The following is a 20,680-nucleotide window of genomic DNA, read 5'->3' on the forward strand; positions in this document are numbered from 1 at the left end:
GATATCGATGTCGATTTTTCACATCTTCATTATAACAACTTGATAAAGGTGTATACAAAAATTCAGCTCATTAGGAATTTTCCTCAGATTCGGGTTAAAATTGCCTAAAATGACCGGACTATAAGAGGTGACTAGGGATTCGATACCTTATGATATGCCTTGTTCACCACGATCTTTTAGTATAAAAATTTTCAAACATCACCCTGTAAATTAATGATTTAAATATTTTAGAACACTTGAGAAATTATTGATAAATCTTAATTGTACTTATAAAAATTGTTTTTCGAAAACAAAGTTCGTCAATATTGTCCTTTACATCCAGCATGGCGACTAAGTGGATACTTCTGGTGGTATCATTAATTTTAACCGATTGTTGGTGTGTGAATATAGAAAGTTTGAATGGAAATTGGACCGTTAGGTCTGACAATGGAGGTAAGTAGTATTTTTAATTGGCATCCATATATACTATCATTAAATATATTCTAATTAAATAAATTGCTAAACTAGTAACTAATTTAAACCGATTAAAAATAAGAAAGCATTAGCTAATTTTTATTTATAACTTGAACACTCTGTAACTCACATTTTATCCATCCAAATTTGAATATGCTTAGAGATGGGATCATATTTTTAGCTACTGAATACTAAAATATGTAGAATTGAGATGCTATAATTATTTGAAAAATTTGTAACTGAATGAAAATTATTTTTGTCCACCGTTTTTAAATATGGATCGAGATGGGATACTAGTTACGCTTCAAGTTTCTGTAACTCAATGAAGGACAACCTACCGAAGGTTAATAAGTATAGAAATGGGTATATATTTACATTTAAACGCTCTGTACCTGAACAAAGATCATATTTTTAGCTACTGAATACTAAAGTATGTAGAGATGGGATGCTATTAATATTTGAACAATTTGTAACTGAATGAAAATTATTTTTGTCCACCGTTTTTAAATATGGATCGAGATGGGATACTAGTTACGCTTCAAGTTTCTGTAACTCAATGAAGGATAACCTACCGAAGGTTAATAAGTATAGAGATGGGCATATATTTACATTTAAACGCTCTGTACCTGAACAAGGATCATATTTTTAGCTACTGAATACTAAAGTATGTAGAATTGGGATGCTATTAATATTTGAACAATTTGTAGCTGAATGAAAATTATTTTTGTTCACCGTTTTTAAATATGGATCGAGATGGGATACTAGTTACGCTTCAAATTTCTGTAACTCAATGAAGGACAACCTACCGAAGGTTAATAAGTATAGAGATGGGAATATATTTACATTTAAACGCTCTGTACCTGAACAAAGATCATATTTTTAGCAAGTGAATACTAAAATATGCAGAATTGAGATGCTATTAATATTTGAACAATTTGTAACTGAATGAAAATTATTTTTGTCCACCGTTTTTAAATATGAATCGAGATGGGATACTAGTTACGCTTCAAGTTTCTGTAACTCAATGAAGGACAACCTACCGAAGGTTAATAAGTATAGAAATGGGTATATATTTACATTTAAACGCTCTGTACCTGAACAAGGATCATATTTTTAGCTACTGAATACTAAAGTATGTAGAATTGGGATGCTATTAATATTTGAACAATTTGTAGCTGAATGAAAATTATTTTTGTTCACCGTTTTTAAATATGGATCTAGATGGGATACTAGTTACGCTTCAAATTTCTGTAACTCAATGAAGGACAACCTACCGAAGGTTAATAAGTATAGAGATGGGAATATATTTACATTTAAACGCTCTGTACCTGAACAAAGATCATATTTTTAGCAAGTGAATACTAAAATATGCAGAATTGAGATGCTATTAATATTTGAACAATTTGTAACTGAATGAAAATTATTTTTGTCCACCGTTTTTAAATATGAATCGAGATGGGATACTAGTTACGCTTCAAGTTTCTGTAACTCAATGAAGGACAACCTACCGAAGGTTAATAAGTATAGAAATGGGTATATATTTACATTTAAACGCTCTGTACCTGAACAAGGATCATATTTTTAGCTACTGAATACTAAAGTATGTAGAATTGGGATGCTATTAATATTTGAACAATTTGTAGCTGAATGAAAATTATTTTTGTTCACCGTTTTTAAATATGGATCTAGATGGGATACTAGTTACGCTTCAAATTTCTGTAACTCAATGAAGGACAACCTACCGAAGGTTAATAAGTATAGAGATGGGAATATATTTACATTTAAACGCTCTGTACCTGAACAAAGATCATATTTTTAGCAAGTGAATACTAAAATATGCAGAATTGAGATGCTATTAATATTTGAACAATTTGTAACTGAATGAAAATTATTTTTGTCCACCGTTTTTAAATATGGATCGAGATGGGATACTAGTTACGCTTCAAGTCTCTGTAACTCAATGAAGGACAACCTACCGAAGGTTAATAAGTATAGAAATGGGTATATATTTACATTTAAACGCTCTGTACCTGAACAAAGATCATATTTTTAGCAAGTGAATACTAAAATATGCAGAATTGAGATGCTATTAATATTTGAACAATTTGTAACTGAATGAAAATTATTTTTGTCCACCGTTTTTAAATATGGATCGAGATGGGATACTAGTTACGCTTCAAGTCTCTGTAACTCAATGAAGGACAACCTACCGAAGGTTAATAAGTATAGAAATGGGTATATATTTACATTTAAACGCTCTGTACCTGAACAAGGATCATATTTTTAGCTACTGAATACTAAAGTATGTAGAATTGGGATGCTATTAATATTTGAACAATTTGTAGCTGAATGAAAATTATTTTTGTTCACCGTTTTTAAATATGGATCGAGATGGGATACTAGTTACGCTTCAAATTTCTGTAACTCAATGAAGGACAACCTACCGAAGGTTAATAAGTATAGAAATGGGTATATATTTACATTTAAACGCTCTGTACCTGAACAAAGATCATATTTTTAGCTACTGAATACTAAAGTATGTAGAGTTGGGATCCTTCTAATACTTGTAACGATTTGTAACTGAATTAAGATTACTTTTTATGATAGTAATTCGCTTAAAGTTCCTTTAATTAGGAGATCACGTTTCAACCTCCCGTTTTTATAGAGATGGGATTATATTTACATTTAAACGCTCTGTACCTGAACAAAGATCATAATTTCACCTATTGAATATCAAAGTGTATAGAGATGGGATTCTACTCATTTTCTACTTCTGGACGAAGATTATTTTTTGTTTACTGAAGTAAATATATATCGAGATGGCATTCTAATTACGTTTTTAGTTTCTGTAACTCTACGAATAACACATTTTAACCTGTAATGTTAATACGTATAGAGATGAGGATATTTACACTTTATTTAAACAAAGATCAAATTTCTTCCTACTGAATGTTTAGAGATGGCATCTCATGAACACCTAAATTCTCTGTAACTGAATAGATTCAATCCCCTAACGGTAATATATGATGAAAGATAATTTTTATTACAAACACATATTCTAAAACCTAATAAATATCACGTTTTGGCGTATTGAGAGTGAATACGTATAGAAATAGGAAATGAATTTTGTTTTTACTCATTTACTTTGTATAAGAAATTTATATTACATGAATTTGTTTGTTGTATCACATAAATTATGTCAGTTATTACAGCAGTATGAAATTATTCATCAATAAACTTTGTTATTATAATTTCATCCCATTACTTTGAATTTATTTATTATTTTTAGAATATCATGACATACCTGCTACCGTGCCAGGTGGAATTTATAGCGATTTGATGAATTATGAAATCATAGGAGATATTTTTCATGGTTTTAACGATGTTAACACCAAATGGGTGCCAAGGCTTAACTGGACGTATTTTAGAACTTTCCAAGGTACCAAATCTTGATACATCTTCTTATACTAAGAAAAATTTCACATAAAATAGAAAAACAATTTGGAATCTACGTTCTTTTTTTAGTTGATGATGATCTTCTACGAAAGGAAAACGTCAATTTGGTCTGTGACGGTCTCGATACTTTTGCTGATATCTATATAAATAACGTTCTTATTGGTTCCAGTCGTAACATGTTCGTTAGATACATTTTCGATGTTAAAAATGCCCTAAAGGTGAGCCAGTTGTAACATTGTTGTCAAATATTCCGTTTTCTGGAAATATAATTGACTTGTTATTATTTAGAATGAATCACCTTGTATATATATTATTTATAATTGAAATTCTTGAAAATTATTGAATATTATATCAAAATTACTATTCATCTCTGGAATAATTTCGAAATTAAATATTCCGAAAATATATTCCGCCGTTCTTCAAAAGAGAAAACAACTACTTTCCTGGCTAATGCCTCGACGAATATTGAATTACAACTCCTCTAAAGAGCGTGATGTTGATCGACCTGTTTGTCGTGGGGTGAGGTGAATAGTAGAAATACTTTATTGTGATACATTTTACACACCTCATTTACCATCGGAATTAATATTATCGACGACTACGCTAGATTTCTACCTGATCAATTTTCACTGGTGAACGTTCAACTACATGTACCAAAAAGTGACGTTCTTTGACGTTGTCTTCAGTTGGGGGTCTCAAGCCCGAACGAGGGTTTTTAAACTGCTCTGATGAGACGTCACAGAAGTTGTAATATTCTTCGGGGTATTAGCCAGGCAAGTAGTTGTTTTCTCCTTTGAAGAACGGTAGAATACATTTTAGAAATGTTAAGAAAATTAATAAAGATGGACTTTATCTACAAATAAAATAATATACATAAATTTTAGACAGGAGATAACTATATTGAGGTAAGATTTAAATCTCCTATCGAGATGGGAGATGCTTTGGCTCAAGAACAAGCTAAATCATACGTGGTTCCTCCCGAATGTCCTCCAAATGAGTATAACGGGGAATGTCACGTTAATATGATCAGAAAGATGCAAGCATCTTATTCTTGGGATTGGGGCCCTTCTTTCCCTTCCGTTGGAATTTGGTAAGAATAATTTTTTGAAATTATATCCCTCTATCTCTATACGTTGAAAAATTGTATTTTATTTTTAAATATGAATGAATATTCATCTTCATTTGTTTATACGGTGTGGAAAAGCTAAATGGAATACGTTCGATTGGTTAGGTTAAAATATAAGTTAAATTGGTACCTTACTTACATTAAAATGATCCTGGCAACAAAAATAATTACATCTCGTAAGATCGTTGAAACGACCAATACTTTCAAACCATTTTTGTTGTATATTCGAATTTCTTGGTATCATAAAAAAGCTTCATCAGGTTTAGTCTTGATATTTTAACATCCTGGCACAAAACACGATTTATATACCATTTTTTGCAGATTAATCAAACGCTTATATTAGAATAACTGTCGTATTTACTTTATTTCATATTTTCAGTGTTTATTTTATACCTGTGACGTCACGCAATATGGCGAACTTACTGAAATGTTTAAACTACCTACAAAATTTTTCAATTTTCAATAATTTTTTTCTCTATAAATATTGATCAAAGAATTGAAAAAAAAAATTATAAAATATCCAAAACTATTTTTCTCTCAAACCATGCAAGTACCCTATTCTTATGAGGATATATTGAAAACTTCTATACTACTATTGAACCAAACAAAATTTCGACGTCAAAATATTTTATTATTCAACATATTCTCCTCTTAATTGGATACATTTATTACAGTGAACCTGCAATGTCTCTAGACCTTTAAAAAAAATGTTTCTTCTTGCTCTGCAAACCAGACCTCCACAGCTTTTATTACCTCATCGTTAGAAGAAAATTTACGACCTTTTAAAGCTTTTTTCAGTTGAGGAAAGAGATGATAGTCGAACGGAGCCAAATCTGGTGAATAAGGGGGTTTTCTAGTAATTCAAACCCTAAATCACGAATTTTTTGCATGGTAACATGAGATTTGTGTGCAGGGGCGTTGTCCTGCAATAACAAAACACCTTTAGATAGCTTTCCGCGTCTTTTCTCTTTAATTTTTTCCCGTAGATTGGTCAGTAATGTCGAATAGTAATCTCCAATTATTGTTCTACCTTTATCCAAAAAATCAATCATGATTACTCCATGGCAATTTCAAAAAACTGCAGCAAGAACTTTTCTAGCAGATTTTTGGACACGAAACTTCTTAGGTATTGGAGAAACAGAGTGTCGCCATTCCATCGATTGTTGTTTTATTTCTGGATCGTAAAAATGTCTCATCCATAGTAACAATTCGTTTTCAAATCGAGCACAGATCGAACGCGATGCTTCTACCCTTGTACGCTTTTGGTCAACATTCAAACATTTGGGGATACATTTTGCAGCAATTTTCTCATGTTCAAATTGACGTGAACTATATGATGATCGCGTTCGTATGAAATAATCAGTGCCCCAGATATCCGTTTTAGCCTAATTCGACGGTCTGATAAAATCATGTCATAAAATGCATCGATATTTCCGGGGACTGACATAGAAACTGGCCTTCCCGATCGGTCGTCATCTTCAATGGAAAATTTGCCTCTTTTGAGGCTTGCAGTCCAATTTTTCACGGTAGCATACGAAGGACATTGATCACCAAGGGTATTAAGCATATCTTCGTAAATCTGCTTACCTCTCAACCCTTTTAAAACTCTGGTTTACTTTTTTGACGTCAATCTTCACACTTACACTTCTACTAAGTTATTGTCCGTTGCAATGGTAACGCAATCTTTTGTTTATGCATGAAACTGGTCTAGGCTAACTAGATATCGATACATCCTCGTATATATTTTTTAAATGGTACGCTCCAAATATAATTGTTTGTATATCGTTTTTTTTTTAAGGAAAAATATTTATATTGAAAGTTACATTGAAACTACTATAAGATACGTATCTGTAGACGTCACTGATGATGGAATTAATTGGCATGCGAATGTAGATGTTTATCTAGCTAAAAACGGCAAAAATAAAGTAACGGGGCAATTAACGATAAATTTACAAACAGACGGTACACCTATTGACGAATACATTGACGTCGATGTGTCACCGAACGAATACGGTGAACTAGTAAAAAATTTCGAAATCGTCGTTCCCAAGGTAAATTCTATTATATTATTTGGCGAATCTATTGATGAAACAAAAACTATTTTTCCTTCCAGAACATAGTTAGTGCATGGTGGCCAAATGGATATGGAGAACAATATTTATACGATTTAACAGTAACAGTTACTACTAACGGACAGATCGAAGATACCAAGACTCAACATATTGGATTTAGAAAAATTGAATTAATCCAAGACCAACTCAGTACGTAAATAATTTGTAATAAGTATATTTTAACTATTGCCTCTTATAAAAAATTATAGAGATGGAAAGTAACCAAAATTGTCTCAATATTTTTACTACCATCTCAAACAGTCTGTAGTACGAAGGAATAATTGAAATTTTGGGCATGCAGTTATAGATGAAGATGGTGTCATTAACAGAACATCTGGAACTAACTTAAAAGAGTAATCGGAAGCGCCTAGCAGATCATGTTCCTTTGCACATCAGATCTTCCGAAAGTTCGACTAGTAGAAAACTCAAGAAATCATGGCGGATATCGCCTGGAGAAGATAGAGGATCTAAGTACCCATCTTAACATTCAACCTCAAGCAGTAGACACCAGGGAAAACTAGGCCATACATCTAGGAGTGGACCACGATAAGCAGTGAAGAGGATCCACTCTTCAAGGTCATTTTTGGTCGAAATGAACCAGCTAATAATTTGCCCATTCTAAAGGCTACGGAAAAAACGATAACGTCAGATTAGAAGCAAAATGTTTCTCGGAAAACTCCATCGGATGAGACAAAGTTTTTCCCGGGTGCATTTTGCGTACGTGCGTCTCGGTGTGGAAATCGAAAATGGAATAAAATGTCTGAATTTACTACTTCAAGTTCTAGCTCAAATATTTATTTACAATATGTTCAAATTCAGCCAAAACGCTTAACATTGATTTTATTTTATATGCATAGATTATGGAACGACTTTCTACTTCAAAGTGAACGACTTACCAATATTTATGAAAGGTACTAACGAAATTCCCTTGGATATTCTTCCGGAAAGAGGTCAAGATCCTACTCTAATAGAAACCCTGTTGGGAACCGCTAGGGATGCTCACATGAATATGATACGTGTTTGGGGCGGAGGGGTGTACGAATCGGATTACTTTTACGATACTGCCGATCGATATGGAATCTTAATATGGCAAGATTTTATGTTCGCATGCGCCATGTATCCTACTTACGACAGTTATTTAGAGTAAGGTGTCATATAATGTAGAAATTTTCCTTTTGAATATTTTTTATTTGCAGGAACGTTTTAGAAGAAGTGCGGCATCAAGTTAATAGATTACGTAGTCATCCGAGTATTGCTTTGTTTGCTGGAAACAACGAAAACGAAGCTGCTTTACGTCAAAGTTGGTAAGCGTGAAATAAGTTTCCCCTGCTTATCTATTTTTACTGGATAGCTGTGTCTTTCATGGTCCTTCCAAGTCCTTGAGCAGAGCAATTTCTTAGTCTGTAATCTGTCTGAAGTCGTGTATACTCGACCTGTTCTTCTTCGTTTACCTTCATTTCGTATATACTCTGTTCTGGATCTCTTCCACTATCTTCTTAAGTAGTCCATTTCCATTTATTGTTTTCTCGTGTCTATCTGTCAGTTGTCAACACTCGCATTCATACGTTACAACGGGCTCCACTATGACTTTGTTTATTGTCATATTTGTGTTCAAGTTAATTTTTTCTGGCCACATGAATGAGTCCAGAATTTGTGTTGGTTTTTTCCTTTGTTATACAATATTTCTTATATCTTCTTATGTTGTTACATCTTCCGAAGTATTTGAATTGTCTACTTCGTCTAACCCTCTTTATTTGCCGTTCCGGGTCTACTTGTGTGCGTCCTACCGGTAGATACTCTGTTTTGAAATATTTATTTTCAAAGCCCATTTTGCATCTTCGTCGTCCACGTTTCTCAGCATAAAATCTGCATCGTCCCCGCCGCAAGGTATAACAACTTAGTCGCCTGCGAACAATAGAGTCGTTAAGCACTTATCCTCTATCTCCATTCTCATTCTCGCAATTTTTATTTTTTTTTCAATAAATATTTAACCAATTAAACTGTTCATTTAAAACCTCGCGCATTTGCTTAATCGAAACGCTATGACGCAGTTTAATGAGATGACTGAGTTGAAATTTTTGGAGCTGTTTCTGATTTCATACTGAACACACTTTTTACGCTACTACTACACCCACACTCACAAATACGCCGTATGACGCACGTTTCGATAGTCAGGCTATCGTCATCAGAGACTAAATATACTTTTCGTATCAAAACCCCCGTCAAACAGTATAATTGTTAATGTTGGTGTAGTGATAGCGTAAACAATGAATATGGTACATCGAATGTTTCCGCACGCCGTGAAACTTCACAAAAACTGTGATTTTTCTGTGAAAAACCTATCTCACTTTTCACTTTGCAAAATACAAAGGAGAATACATCGACGAATATTGAATTACAACTGCTCTGAAGACCATAATGTCAATTGACCTTTTTGTCGATATTAACATCCCCAATGTCTTGCAACTGCACTGATTAGTTTCGACGTTATTATGTCGCATCAGAGCAGTTTAAAAACCCTCCTTCGGGTTTGAGACCCGAACTGAAAACAACGTGAAAGAGCGTCACTATTTAGTACATGCAGGTAAACATCTGCTCTGATGAGAGACGTAATAACATCGAAACTAATCAGTAGTTACAACCTTTCCTTGCAACTGCGAGCTATTGGGGATGTTAATATCGATAAAAAGGTCGATTTACATCACGCTTTTCTTCAGAGGAGTTGTAATTCAGTATTCGACGAAGCATTAGCCAGGAAAGTAGTTGTTTTCTCCTTTGAAGAACGGCGGAATACATATATATCTGCGAGCCTTTCTCCCACTTGGTGGTGTAGGACGTGGATGGCTATGTTTGTACAAATTTCCTCTATCCATTCTTATTATGAGCTAGGTCTTTTGCTTCTTTCCGATTTATTCCTCGTTCATTGAATATTCCGGTTATAATTCAATCCCACGATTTTCTTGGTATACTTTTCTGTTTTTCGCTTTCCATATTCTTTTAACAGATAGTTCTTCATTCGTTATAAGTGTTCCCATCGTCGTAATTGTCTTTCCTCAATATAGCATAATGTAGGTTGTACATTTGGGTATTTTCTTATTTCTTTTTTTGTCATTCCTTTTACTTTTTTTAGGTATTTCGTTTATGTCGACTGAATTTTACTTTTTCGTCGTTCTTTCAATAGCCAACGTTGACATCCGAATGTTAGATTTGGTCTGTATATTGCTTTGAATAACTTTACTGTGGTGTCTCTGGATATTTCTTTTTTATTTATGAATTTAGTGTCTCCATCTTGTGTCCCGTTTAAATTTTTTTAAAAGTTCACTATTTTGTTCATAATAATTTTTTTGAATTTAAAAATTTATGAATTATTACAAAATTGATGTTGAAAACATTTTTTTTTAACAATTACCAAGTTATTGCCGTTTTTACATTAAGTAATGGCATAAAACAATACCAAGTAAATTTTTTTATTTTTTTACGCAATATGTTTAGAAATTTTTATTCCATTCTATTGACATTATTTAAAAAAAATTCTTGAAAACAATTTTAATTGTTTATAATCGTTTTTTTATTTTTATATTATATAAATAATTCGTAAATATTTTTTTATATCATAATTAACATTTCCCTTTAATATGCCAAAAAATTCTTTGTCTTTTATATAAACAATTTGTTATAAACAAATTGTGATAAACATTATATTTTTTTCTTAATGCTTTTGGAATTCTAAAAATAATTCTAAAATCGATTTAGTATGTCAAATTGTCAATGTCAAATGTCAAAATTTTTCTATTTTTTATGATTTTTAAAATATTATACGACTGTGGCAGCTCTATTTTTAACCAATTATCTGATATATCTTTTAAACTATTATAGTTACAACAATAAAATCATTATTATTCAGAATTAATTGATCTTTTCAATGAGCTAAAGACCATATTTTTAGCTATTATTTATCAGTAGCTATAGTTATTTATTAATAAAAATTAAATGTTTTTTAGACATTTCGTATGTATATAAATTTTTAAATTATGCAAATACAACAATGGACCTTCAAAACAAATTGCTTATATAATATACAATGAAAATATTAAAAAAAAAAAATTTCATCTTAAAGAAAAATGTCAATGTTTTCAAAATAAATTTTTTTTTCAACTAATTATTTAAATTTTATAATTGTAAAAAAAAAGATTATAAATAATTAAAATCTGTTTTTGAGAAAAAAAATCGTGTTGTTATTTTCAGTGGGTTCAGTTGTTAATCGATGAATAAACGATACTTGTTTTTATTAACAAAACTCTTGCCGAACAATCTTAGGATTGTTACTCAATACTTAAAAGTTCTTAAAAATTCCAAATTGTAGCACGTTTGCCTGTCACAATTTTTGTGTCACTACCTCACTGTCACTTGAACATATCTAAGAGTGCTTGTTCCCTGCCAACTTAACTAAATTAAAAATTAATTTAAACATGGCTACCAACTATATAAAACAAAATAGTGTGAGATAGAGATAGGTCGGGTCAGCTGTTAATTTGATCAATTATCAATAAATCATGATTGATCGATGACAATAGAATGGAAAAAATTCTTTTGTGAATTATTTTAATTGTTTGACAAATTTATGAACAAATAGCGTAAAAAAAATTTACTTAGCGTTGATTTATGCCATTACTTAATGTAAAAACTGCAATAATTTGGTAATTGTTCAAAAAAAAATGTTTTCTACATAACTTTGGTAATAATTAATAAATTTCAAAGGTTTAAAAAATTATTATGAACAAAATAATGAACTTTTTTAAACTTTTATCACGTGATCTTCTTAAGTACATGTATAAAAAAGGGTGCACGAAGAAAAAAATTTTATGGAACAATTATTTAACTTTTAGACTGTCATCTATACAAATGGGGTTAACATTAAGTTAACAATTACATAACTTTTTGAAAAATTATGATAAAAGTTTAATTCCAACGGAACCTTATTGTTTAAAATGTTTAGAAGCAAAAATAATTTTCTAAGTTTTTTAAATTTATATTTATTGCAAAAAAAAAATTATTTATTGCGGTGTGCTGTCTTCAGCGGCCATAACGTGCGCGCGGAACCCCAATTTCCGTGTTAAATTAAAATTATTGATAATGGAGATAGAGCTTCGGGAGTTTGAACTTTTTTATTGGAATTATTCCTCCTCTTTACGAATCTTTTTGTTAAATTTCTTAACTCTTAATATTTCTCGAGTTATAAACAAAAAACAAAATGCCTTTTTTTCGTCTTAATTTGTTAAAAACAATTGGATTTTTTTGCGTGCTGTAAAATCCCCAAAACACCTTTTTCTAATTGTCATTCTGGATCGGATGAGCTATCGCTCGTATTTTTATAACTATTTTTCACGTTTTCGAACGTGAATGTTGACTAGACATGTTGACATCGTCAGCAAATGCTCCTTCACTGATATTGTAGTTGTGAATGTTCCACAAATATTTTTCTACTTAACACAGTGCATCTCTTTATATTCTCGCCCATGTTTTTCTACATTTAAAAATAATTTCTTGAATATATTTTAGGATAATGATATTTTTATATGTACCACATATCAATTTCTGAATTGAAATTTATTGCAGGTATGGTACATCTGACAATTTTGATCTATATTACAACGACTTTATAAAATTATACATCACCACTATCCAAACCGAATTCAATCGTATAACACGAAATAAAAGAATATTCTTAAGCTCGAGTCCCACTAATGGAGTCGAATCGATTAGCGAAGGATATGTCGCACAGAATCCTGGCGATTATGCTTACGGAGACGGTAAGTCGACATAGACTTAATCACAAATATATCCTTGTCGATCTATTCATCTAATTAACGATATTCTTTATAAATAACGTTTCTATTTAATTTGCTGATTTTCGAAACAATTTCTTCAAGTATAATTTTCTACTGAAGACATAATTGAACTGAGGTATCTAATATGTTCTACTAAGTTTATTTAACCTTCTTCTGCTTAGAGTGTCGTATCAAGTCTCCTTGACGTTAGAGATCAGCATGGCAAAATTCTCTCTATCTTGAGCTAGTCTAAATAAGAGTCCTGCTCCTCTTATCCCCGTCCATTCTCTAACCTAACCAAGAGCCTTGTTTCTTTCCAATTCCTCTACGACCTTCAACTCTACCCATCATAATCAACTGGAGGATATTCTGTTAAGGACTGCATCGTTTGTTTGCATAGCTGTCCACGGTATCTTGAGCATGCATCCATATAGCCACATTTCAAAAGTCTCTAAGCGATTAATGGTAGATATTTTTAAAGTCCATGCTTCGACACCATATAAGAGAACTGACCATATGTAACATTTGATCATCCGTTTCCTGTGGTGAAATTTTAAATTATCTTTAGAGAAGAGTGATCTCATTTTAAAAAATGTTGTACGATCTACCTCAATTCTACATTTTATTTCCTTATCCGGATCCAGTTGTTCAATAATATAGCAAACAAGATATTTGAAACTGGACATTCTTTGAATCGTTTGTCCGTTTACCTGCAACTAAATTCCCTATATTTTGTTTTAGAATAGTTAATGTTTAGAACCATCTTTCCTCCTACTCTGTCAATGGCGTTTGACAGGCATTTCAGTCCAATCAAGTCTGGTCTGCGTGTCTGATTGTCATTAAACGTCATTACTGTTCCAGAACTAGCCTAGAGCATCTAGTGTACAAAAAAATCATTTTAAATTTACATTATACATATTATTTTATATTTTAGTCCATTTCTACAATTACGTAGCCGATCCTTGGGATTCGAATGTATATCCAGTATCGAGATTTTCTTCCGAATACGGTTACCAAGCATTACCTGGTTATCAGTCCCTTATAACGGCTGCCGATCAAGAGGGTGATTTAAATATGGAAAGTGAGTTTATGTACCACAGGCAACATCATCCCGGTGGAAATGAACAGATGAAAGAATTGATCGAATTTAATTTGAACTTACCAGAAAATTATAATGTTAATTATTCTAAGGCTTTCATCTATAAACTTCAAGTAAGTATTTTTACGTACTTTTTATTATTATTTATTTTACAAGTTAATGATAGATAATAATAATAGTGGATTGAATGAAATGATTTAAAAATTCATTGAATATGAAAAACCCCTGTTCCTTAGTATTGTCGATCTCGAGAGAGCATTTAATTGAGTCGCATCATTCACATACTTCACAAAATACAACAGGGATTAACCGAACAAGCTCCAATACAAATAGGAATTCGACAAGGTGACAGTCTCAGCCCTTTCTTGCTCAAAATTAAAAGAAGATCAAGGAAGGTGCTATGCTACGCTGATGATCTTGATAGCCGATAACAAGGATGGCCTACGGTGTCTACTATAACAGTTCCAAACAACAGCCGAAAACCTTAATACGCAGATATCTGCAGAAAAAACGGAATCAATGTTAATAGCAAAAGAGCCTACAAGATGTAAACTAGCTCTGAACGACAACCCCTTTCATCAGTGTATGCAAAAATCTCTGGCTATCTGCGGAAACAAATTTATTATTAAATTTGAAATTACAAAAATTTTTATTGAAAATATTCATTTATTTCCAATCGTCTCTGACATAAAGTTAAATCTGACAACGTAGCTCGTCATTAAATTTAAATATTACAGTAGATTTTATGATTGGATAACTATCTAATGGGTAAAATAAAATTTTATTGAAAATATGACGAATATTCTTTGACAAAATCTTCGGTTTTCAATCTTCATTAAACGCGATAATTTGTCAAAATTGAAATACTGAATACACTGTTTACACCAACAATCAAAATTGCACTGCCTGACGCGCGTTATCATCTTCGGAGACTAGACTGAAGGTAAAAAAAAAAAATGAAATAAATAAATTTGAAATAGTGGCCCACTTTTTGATTTATAATAATTACAGATTGCCCAAGCCCTCGGTATTAAAATAGAAACAGAACATTATAGGCGTTATAGAAGTACACTTAACGATCAAGGTTTGGGTGGTACCATGGGCGCCCTCTATTGGCAATTGAATGATGTATGGTTAGCTCCTACTTGGTCTGGTATTGGTACGTAATTATAATTTTTTTTTTTTTATTTTTGTTTATGCTAACATAATATTATCTAATCTTGTGTATTAATAGACTCTAACTTGTAATAGAGAAATTGACAAATTTCCTTTTCATGGAACAAAAACAATATAACTTATGGTACCCCCCTAATTTATAACCTCGTATTACCTTAATACAAACATCTAAGTTGGAATTTGTCGAATCCCACTAGACGTACATTCATAATCACACTGTTTGACGCTCGTTTCGTAAATCAAGTTTCATTCTCAGTGTTTGAAAGGCGATCCAGAGTTGAACAAAAACTTAGTCAGCATAGTGCAATGAAGAAAGGTCGCTGACCTGACTTTGTTTTACCGCTACTACCATGGCAAATACTCTTCCGAGTTGTTCAATATAATATCACCAAGAACAGTATTTGCAAGACTTATTCGACAAACTGAAGATGATAATTTGATTGTAGAAACGCGCCTCACGCAGTGTAATCATGAAAGTTGGTGTAGGGGACTTGAAAAATGTATTCAGTATACGTAATATATACATTTTAAAGCTTGTTATCTCTGTATGTTTAAAGGAAAAGCGACTATTCTATAAAAAGAAAAAATTTCATTACCAAATTATGTTATTTAATTTCTTTACACATTGTATGAGGGTTGTACATCCCAAGGAACGCTACGAACGCTGTAAGGCGGTATATGGCGAGACTAGGATGTATTTTGGATCTCTTTCTCCTAGTTCTCGCAACGGTGGGCTGTCTACAACGTTCATTCTTGTCTTGGTGGACATCCATAATCAACTGTGTGGCGTATATGGGGAAAAGTGTATGAGTATGATGCAGAAAATTCAAAGACGGATCTACAGAAAGAGAGACGGCTCGGGACCTCAGCGAGATGATTCCTGGTGTGAGCAAGTCCTTCATTCACAACGATTTGAGAGACCATTTGGATGTTGGATGAGAAGTATAAACTCTATAATGTTCATAAATACATTTATTCACCATACATTATGATGTTCGTTGTAACGTGATTGCCGGTTTTATGACACGTGGTGTTGTTCAGTCCTCTCACTGTCTAGGCTATATTTTGACTCCTCCATCTGACTAACTGCGCACACAACAAGAATGGAAAATATCACCTCCCCACACAACATGTGGAAGCGGCCCCATCTCTTTTCTAAATTATAGAAACACTTATGAGGGACGCTTTTCACAAGCGAGGAAAAGCTGAAAGAGGAGGTTTTATGTTATAATCGCGGCGACTTCTCCGAATAAGACATGAAGAAGGCGGTAAACTGCGTGCAAAAATGCATTGTTTTAAACGGCGATTATGACGAAAAAAAAGGGTGGTCTAAGTTTTCCAAACAAGTATTTCATTGAGAAAATTCGTTGGGAACCTTATTTTATAGACAAGCCTTATTTACCAAGTGATTCAATTTAGTAATATGTAAATGTTATAAAATCAATTGTTGAGCAGCATATTTATTTATTTTCTAGATTTCACTGGTAAATGGAAAATGTTGCAATATTTCGTTCAGGAATTTTTCTATCCGATTATCATAACTGGTCATATAGATTCTCAACGTAATTTGGATGTTTACGTTGTACTCGATTCGATTTACGTAATTGGAGAACAAAACGATTTAACCGCCTCAATTCAAGTTTTCAATTGGAATTCTTTGCAACCGATACACACTGACGAGATTGCCGTCGATGTGGTAAATATTCAATTTATTTTTCCTAATACTATTTTGTTTTACAATGTTTATATTACAAATTTTTCTCCAAATACGTTTCCTTTATCTCATTTTTCTTTTATATCGATTCTGTACATCGATATTTGCGTCTTCCATTCCATGTAGTAAATTTACCTAACTAGCTATAATTTCATTCATTTGGACTAATAATTATTGAATTGACCTCGTATATTGTAAACGATAATGTAGTTTTTAACCTTTACTTTCGAGAAGAGATCCAAACAAATAAACAAAAAAATATTTTTTCTACTACCGTGCGTAAAGAAACATACTTTAAGCAGTAGTGCGTAAAAAACGTATTATTAAGGTCTCCGTAGTGTAGTAGATAGAATGGGAGGTCCCAGGTTCAAATTGTGCTGATGCCATTTTTTATAGATGGCGGTAGCTACGCCGATTGCATTAATGCTTGGATCAACATCGCTTAAGCCTCCTATATTCAAACAAACATTAGTAACATATCGATATTAGGGGGAGGGGGGAATTTTAATTTTTCTCCAAAATTAAAACTGAAATATTAATCATAGCACATCATTTTTATATCCTCAAACTCAAAGCATGTTGAGAGACGAGTATACTTTAAGCAGTAGTGCGTAAAAACGTATTATTAAGGTCTCCGTGGTGTAGTGGCTAGACTACGAGGATTACATGCGAGAGGTCCGCGGTTCAAGTCGCGCTGATGCCATTTTTTATTTTTCTACTTATTAGTAATAATTATTTTTGGGTGGCATTTATACATGCCAAAGAGAAGAGTTGACAATTATAATATTACAAATTCAATCTTATTTTAACTTTAATCTTAATTAAAATGTTCAAAATATTAATAAATAAATAATATATTACTATGAAACTTCTATATTTGGATAAAATTTTCGTTAGTAGAAAAAATATTATATGCAATTCGTGTGTAAAGGCCTTTTCTTAGTCTATTTACTAATAGTTTTGAATGTTTTGAAGTGTGAAAGGAAAGTAAAATGGCTACTGAACGTAAACATGACACCTTAACTCTTAATGACAAGATGGAAACATTAAAACGTTTTGATAGCGGTGGAAGTGTCACAAAATTAGCAAAAGAGTTAAACGTTGGCAACGCTACAATATATAGCTGGTAAAAAACCCTTCGAAGCCTTAACAATATTGCGACAAACAGCGCGGCGGTCTCTGTACGACAAAGTTGACGAAGCACTTTTACTGTGGTTCTCCCAAGAAAAGAACAGGGGAACCCCTTTAATTGAACTTATTGTTCAAGATAAAGCTATGCAGTTGAACATGTTATTAAATGGTGAAAATTCCAGCACCAGTTGGTTTGACCGACTGTATTCGCCAGTTAACTATAACTAAAGAACAACTTTCTTCTGATGAGAAGTCCCTGCTAATATTTCAAAATTAGATAGCTAAAGGAAATTATTCGCCCCAACAAATTTATAATGCCGACGAAACCGGCCTCAAAAAGCTTAGCTTCCAAAGCAGAAGCTCATACTCTTATACTTCCTCTTATGATGATAGTCAAAGCTGCTGATAAGCCTCGAGCTTTCAAACATATCAATATGAAGTCACTTTTAGTCTATTATAGACACCAGAAAATAAGATGGATGGATGGCAAATTATTTAAAAAATGCTTTCATGATCAATTCGTGCCTTGTGTTAAACAGTTAAGTGAGGAAAATGATCTAGGATCATCTGGGATTCCACCCAGATATTGAAGAACTTTCTTGCGATAAAGGCAGCCTTTTACTGTTGATTCTTTTTTGATGGCACAAGAAGCTTTAATTATAATTTTTTGTTTTCAGAATGAAGGTGAATCTGCTCTTATTAAAACAATTCCGACCGATCAATATTTGTCCGATCTGAACTGCGGTGACGTAAACAATGCGAAATTCAACTGCTTCTTCTCTTTGTCTATGAGGAATTCTAATGGTAATATCGGTTACAAAAACTACGTTTTTCCGGGTACACTCAAGTATTCGAATTTGCCACGAGCCAACGTTAGAGTAAGTACTAATTGTGTACATGTTGTGTCATGTTTTTAATTATCCATTTAAAACTCGGGGGATTAATTTTATAAAATTATAATACTTATAACAATTAAATAGAGCTAGACCGAGAGAAGGGTTAAGAATAATGATAGAGTAGAAGAGGAAGACCGAGATCGTGTTGGTCGGATGAGGTGGAGATTGATTTGGAATTAATGGGGTAATAAACCAGGAACAAATTACTATGGATATACAGAAATTAAGAGGAATAGTAAACAAGCTGAAAATGTAAGAAAACGTGGACTAAACTTCTTCTGAAAGGGACTTCAAAAGGTCCAAAAAGCGACCAATCTCCACATAAGGGACGTCGTGCCATTCCATATACTATAAAATAATTATTTCAACAAATTATTACAGTTATTACTATTACAGTATCCAGTATTGATGTATTAATTCACACACCGTGTATATAAATATTATTTTTTTAAATCTACAAAAAATCATTTAAACTACAATTTAGACTTTTCGTTTTCAATATTTTTTTTGTATTTTTGTTTTCTTCTACTCGATAAGTTCGTTGGTATCAATGAAAAATAATTTTTAGATTGGTTCAGTAACTACCATGATGGAAGATCCGAGTCAGTACTCTATAACTGTGATATCAGATAATATAGCGCTGTTCGTTTGGTTGGAAACGCCAGTCAAAGGAGAATTTTCACAGAACGGTTTGGTATTAACAGAAGGAACGACGAACATTATTTTCCATAGCAAAGAAGCTACGTCGGAGGAATCGTTAAGAAACACATTAACTGTAATTCATTTAATGGACGAAAATTACATGTAAATAAATTTATAAAAGTGTTGGAATCATTTCCGTTTTTTCCTGATATTAGGAGCGCCTAGTGTTTAACCTCTGCAAAGTTCCCTAAAAATTAAGAACTAAAAAAAATTAACTAATACATTTTATATTACTTATCCAAGCATACTTTCATGTTTGAGTGAAAAATCTGTCAACACGTTTAAATTTCTGGAAATGTTGAACCTGTTTAAGTTTTTAGGACATTTTTGAAATTTTTTTTTTTAAATAATAGAAATAAATTAGTAAATAGTTTAGTGCATACTTCAGCTGTAAAGTAGTGCATGGTGATTTATTTTGTCTAGTAACCGTTCCAATCCAATATTATAAAATCAATGGAAATTTGACAAAGACGACAAACTTTTATTTTGAAACAATTCAGATCATCTAAAACTTTTCACCACAAGCCGCTGCTGTATTAAATAAATTTATAGAATTTAAATATAACTAGTCCAGGAGGAATCGCGCATATTTAAACTGAAATTGTTTAAACAATGGCAAGGAACTGTTATTTTTCTTCTTCTTAAGGTGCCATCTCCATTTAATGAAGATTAGCCACGATTCCGACTAATTTTGGTCGAATTAAAGATGATGTGTTCATACCAGTCCCATCACGTATGTTTTTTAACTATGAATGTTGTCTTTGGCCAGGCCCACGTTTTCCTTCAATTTTTCCTTCTTTTATTAATTTCAATATATCATACTTGTTGTTACGGTATATGTAACCCAGATAACCAGCCTTTCTTCTCTTTATTGTTGTAAGTAACTCTCTTTCCTTTTCCATATGTCTAAGCACTTCATCGCTTGGTATATGTCAAGTCCATGATATTTTTAGTAGTCTACGGAAGATTCACATTTCAAAAGCCTCGA

General features: G+C 32.4%; 1 protein-coding gene across 1 annotated transcript; it reads left to right on the top strand.

The window, feature by feature from the left end:
- Positions 1-255: 255 nt before the first annotated feature.
- On the top strand, positions 256-19,824 carry LOC130902145 (beta-mannosidase-like). Its single transcript, XM_057814012.1, has 14 exons — positions 256-432; positions 3,743-3,892; positions 3,979-4,127; positions 4,794-4,999; positions 6,834-7,086; positions 7,149-7,296; positions 8,004-8,289; positions 8,343-8,450; positions 12,763-12,956; positions 13,909-14,186; positions 15,085-15,232; positions 16,725-16,945; positions 18,772-18,972; positions 19,559-19,824. Exons 1-14 carry the CDS (start codon positions 324-326, stop codon positions 19,796-19,798), a joined length of 2,691 nt encoding a protein of 896 aa, XP_057669995.1. The 5' UTR covers positions 256-323; the 3' UTR covers positions 19,799-19,824.
- The last annotated feature ends 856 nt before the right edge of the window (positions 19,825-20,680 follow it).

The sequence above is a fragment of the Diorhabda carinulata genome, chromosome X, assembly GCF_026250575.1.
Source record: "Diorhabda carinulata isolate Delta chromosome X, icDioCari1.1, whole genome shotgun sequence".
Taxonomy (NCBI): Eukaryota; Metazoa; Arthropoda; class Insecta; order Coleoptera; family Chrysomelidae; genus Diorhabda; species Diorhabda carinulata.

Excerpts from the sequence above, each read along its gene's own strand:
- LOC130902145 (XM_057814012.1), top strand. The coding sequence starts at position 324 with ATGGCGACTAAGTGGATACTTCTGGTGGTATCATTAATTTTAACCGAT. Across the intron at positions 8,290-8,342 it reads ACTTACGACAGTTATTTAGA|GAACGTTTTAGAAGAAGTGC; the intron begins GTAAGGTGTCAT and ends TTTTATTTGCAG. Across the intron at positions 16,946-18,771 it reads ACGAGATTGCCGTCGATGTG|AATGAAGGTGAATCTGCTCT; the intron begins GTAAATATTCAA and ends TTTTGTTTTCAG.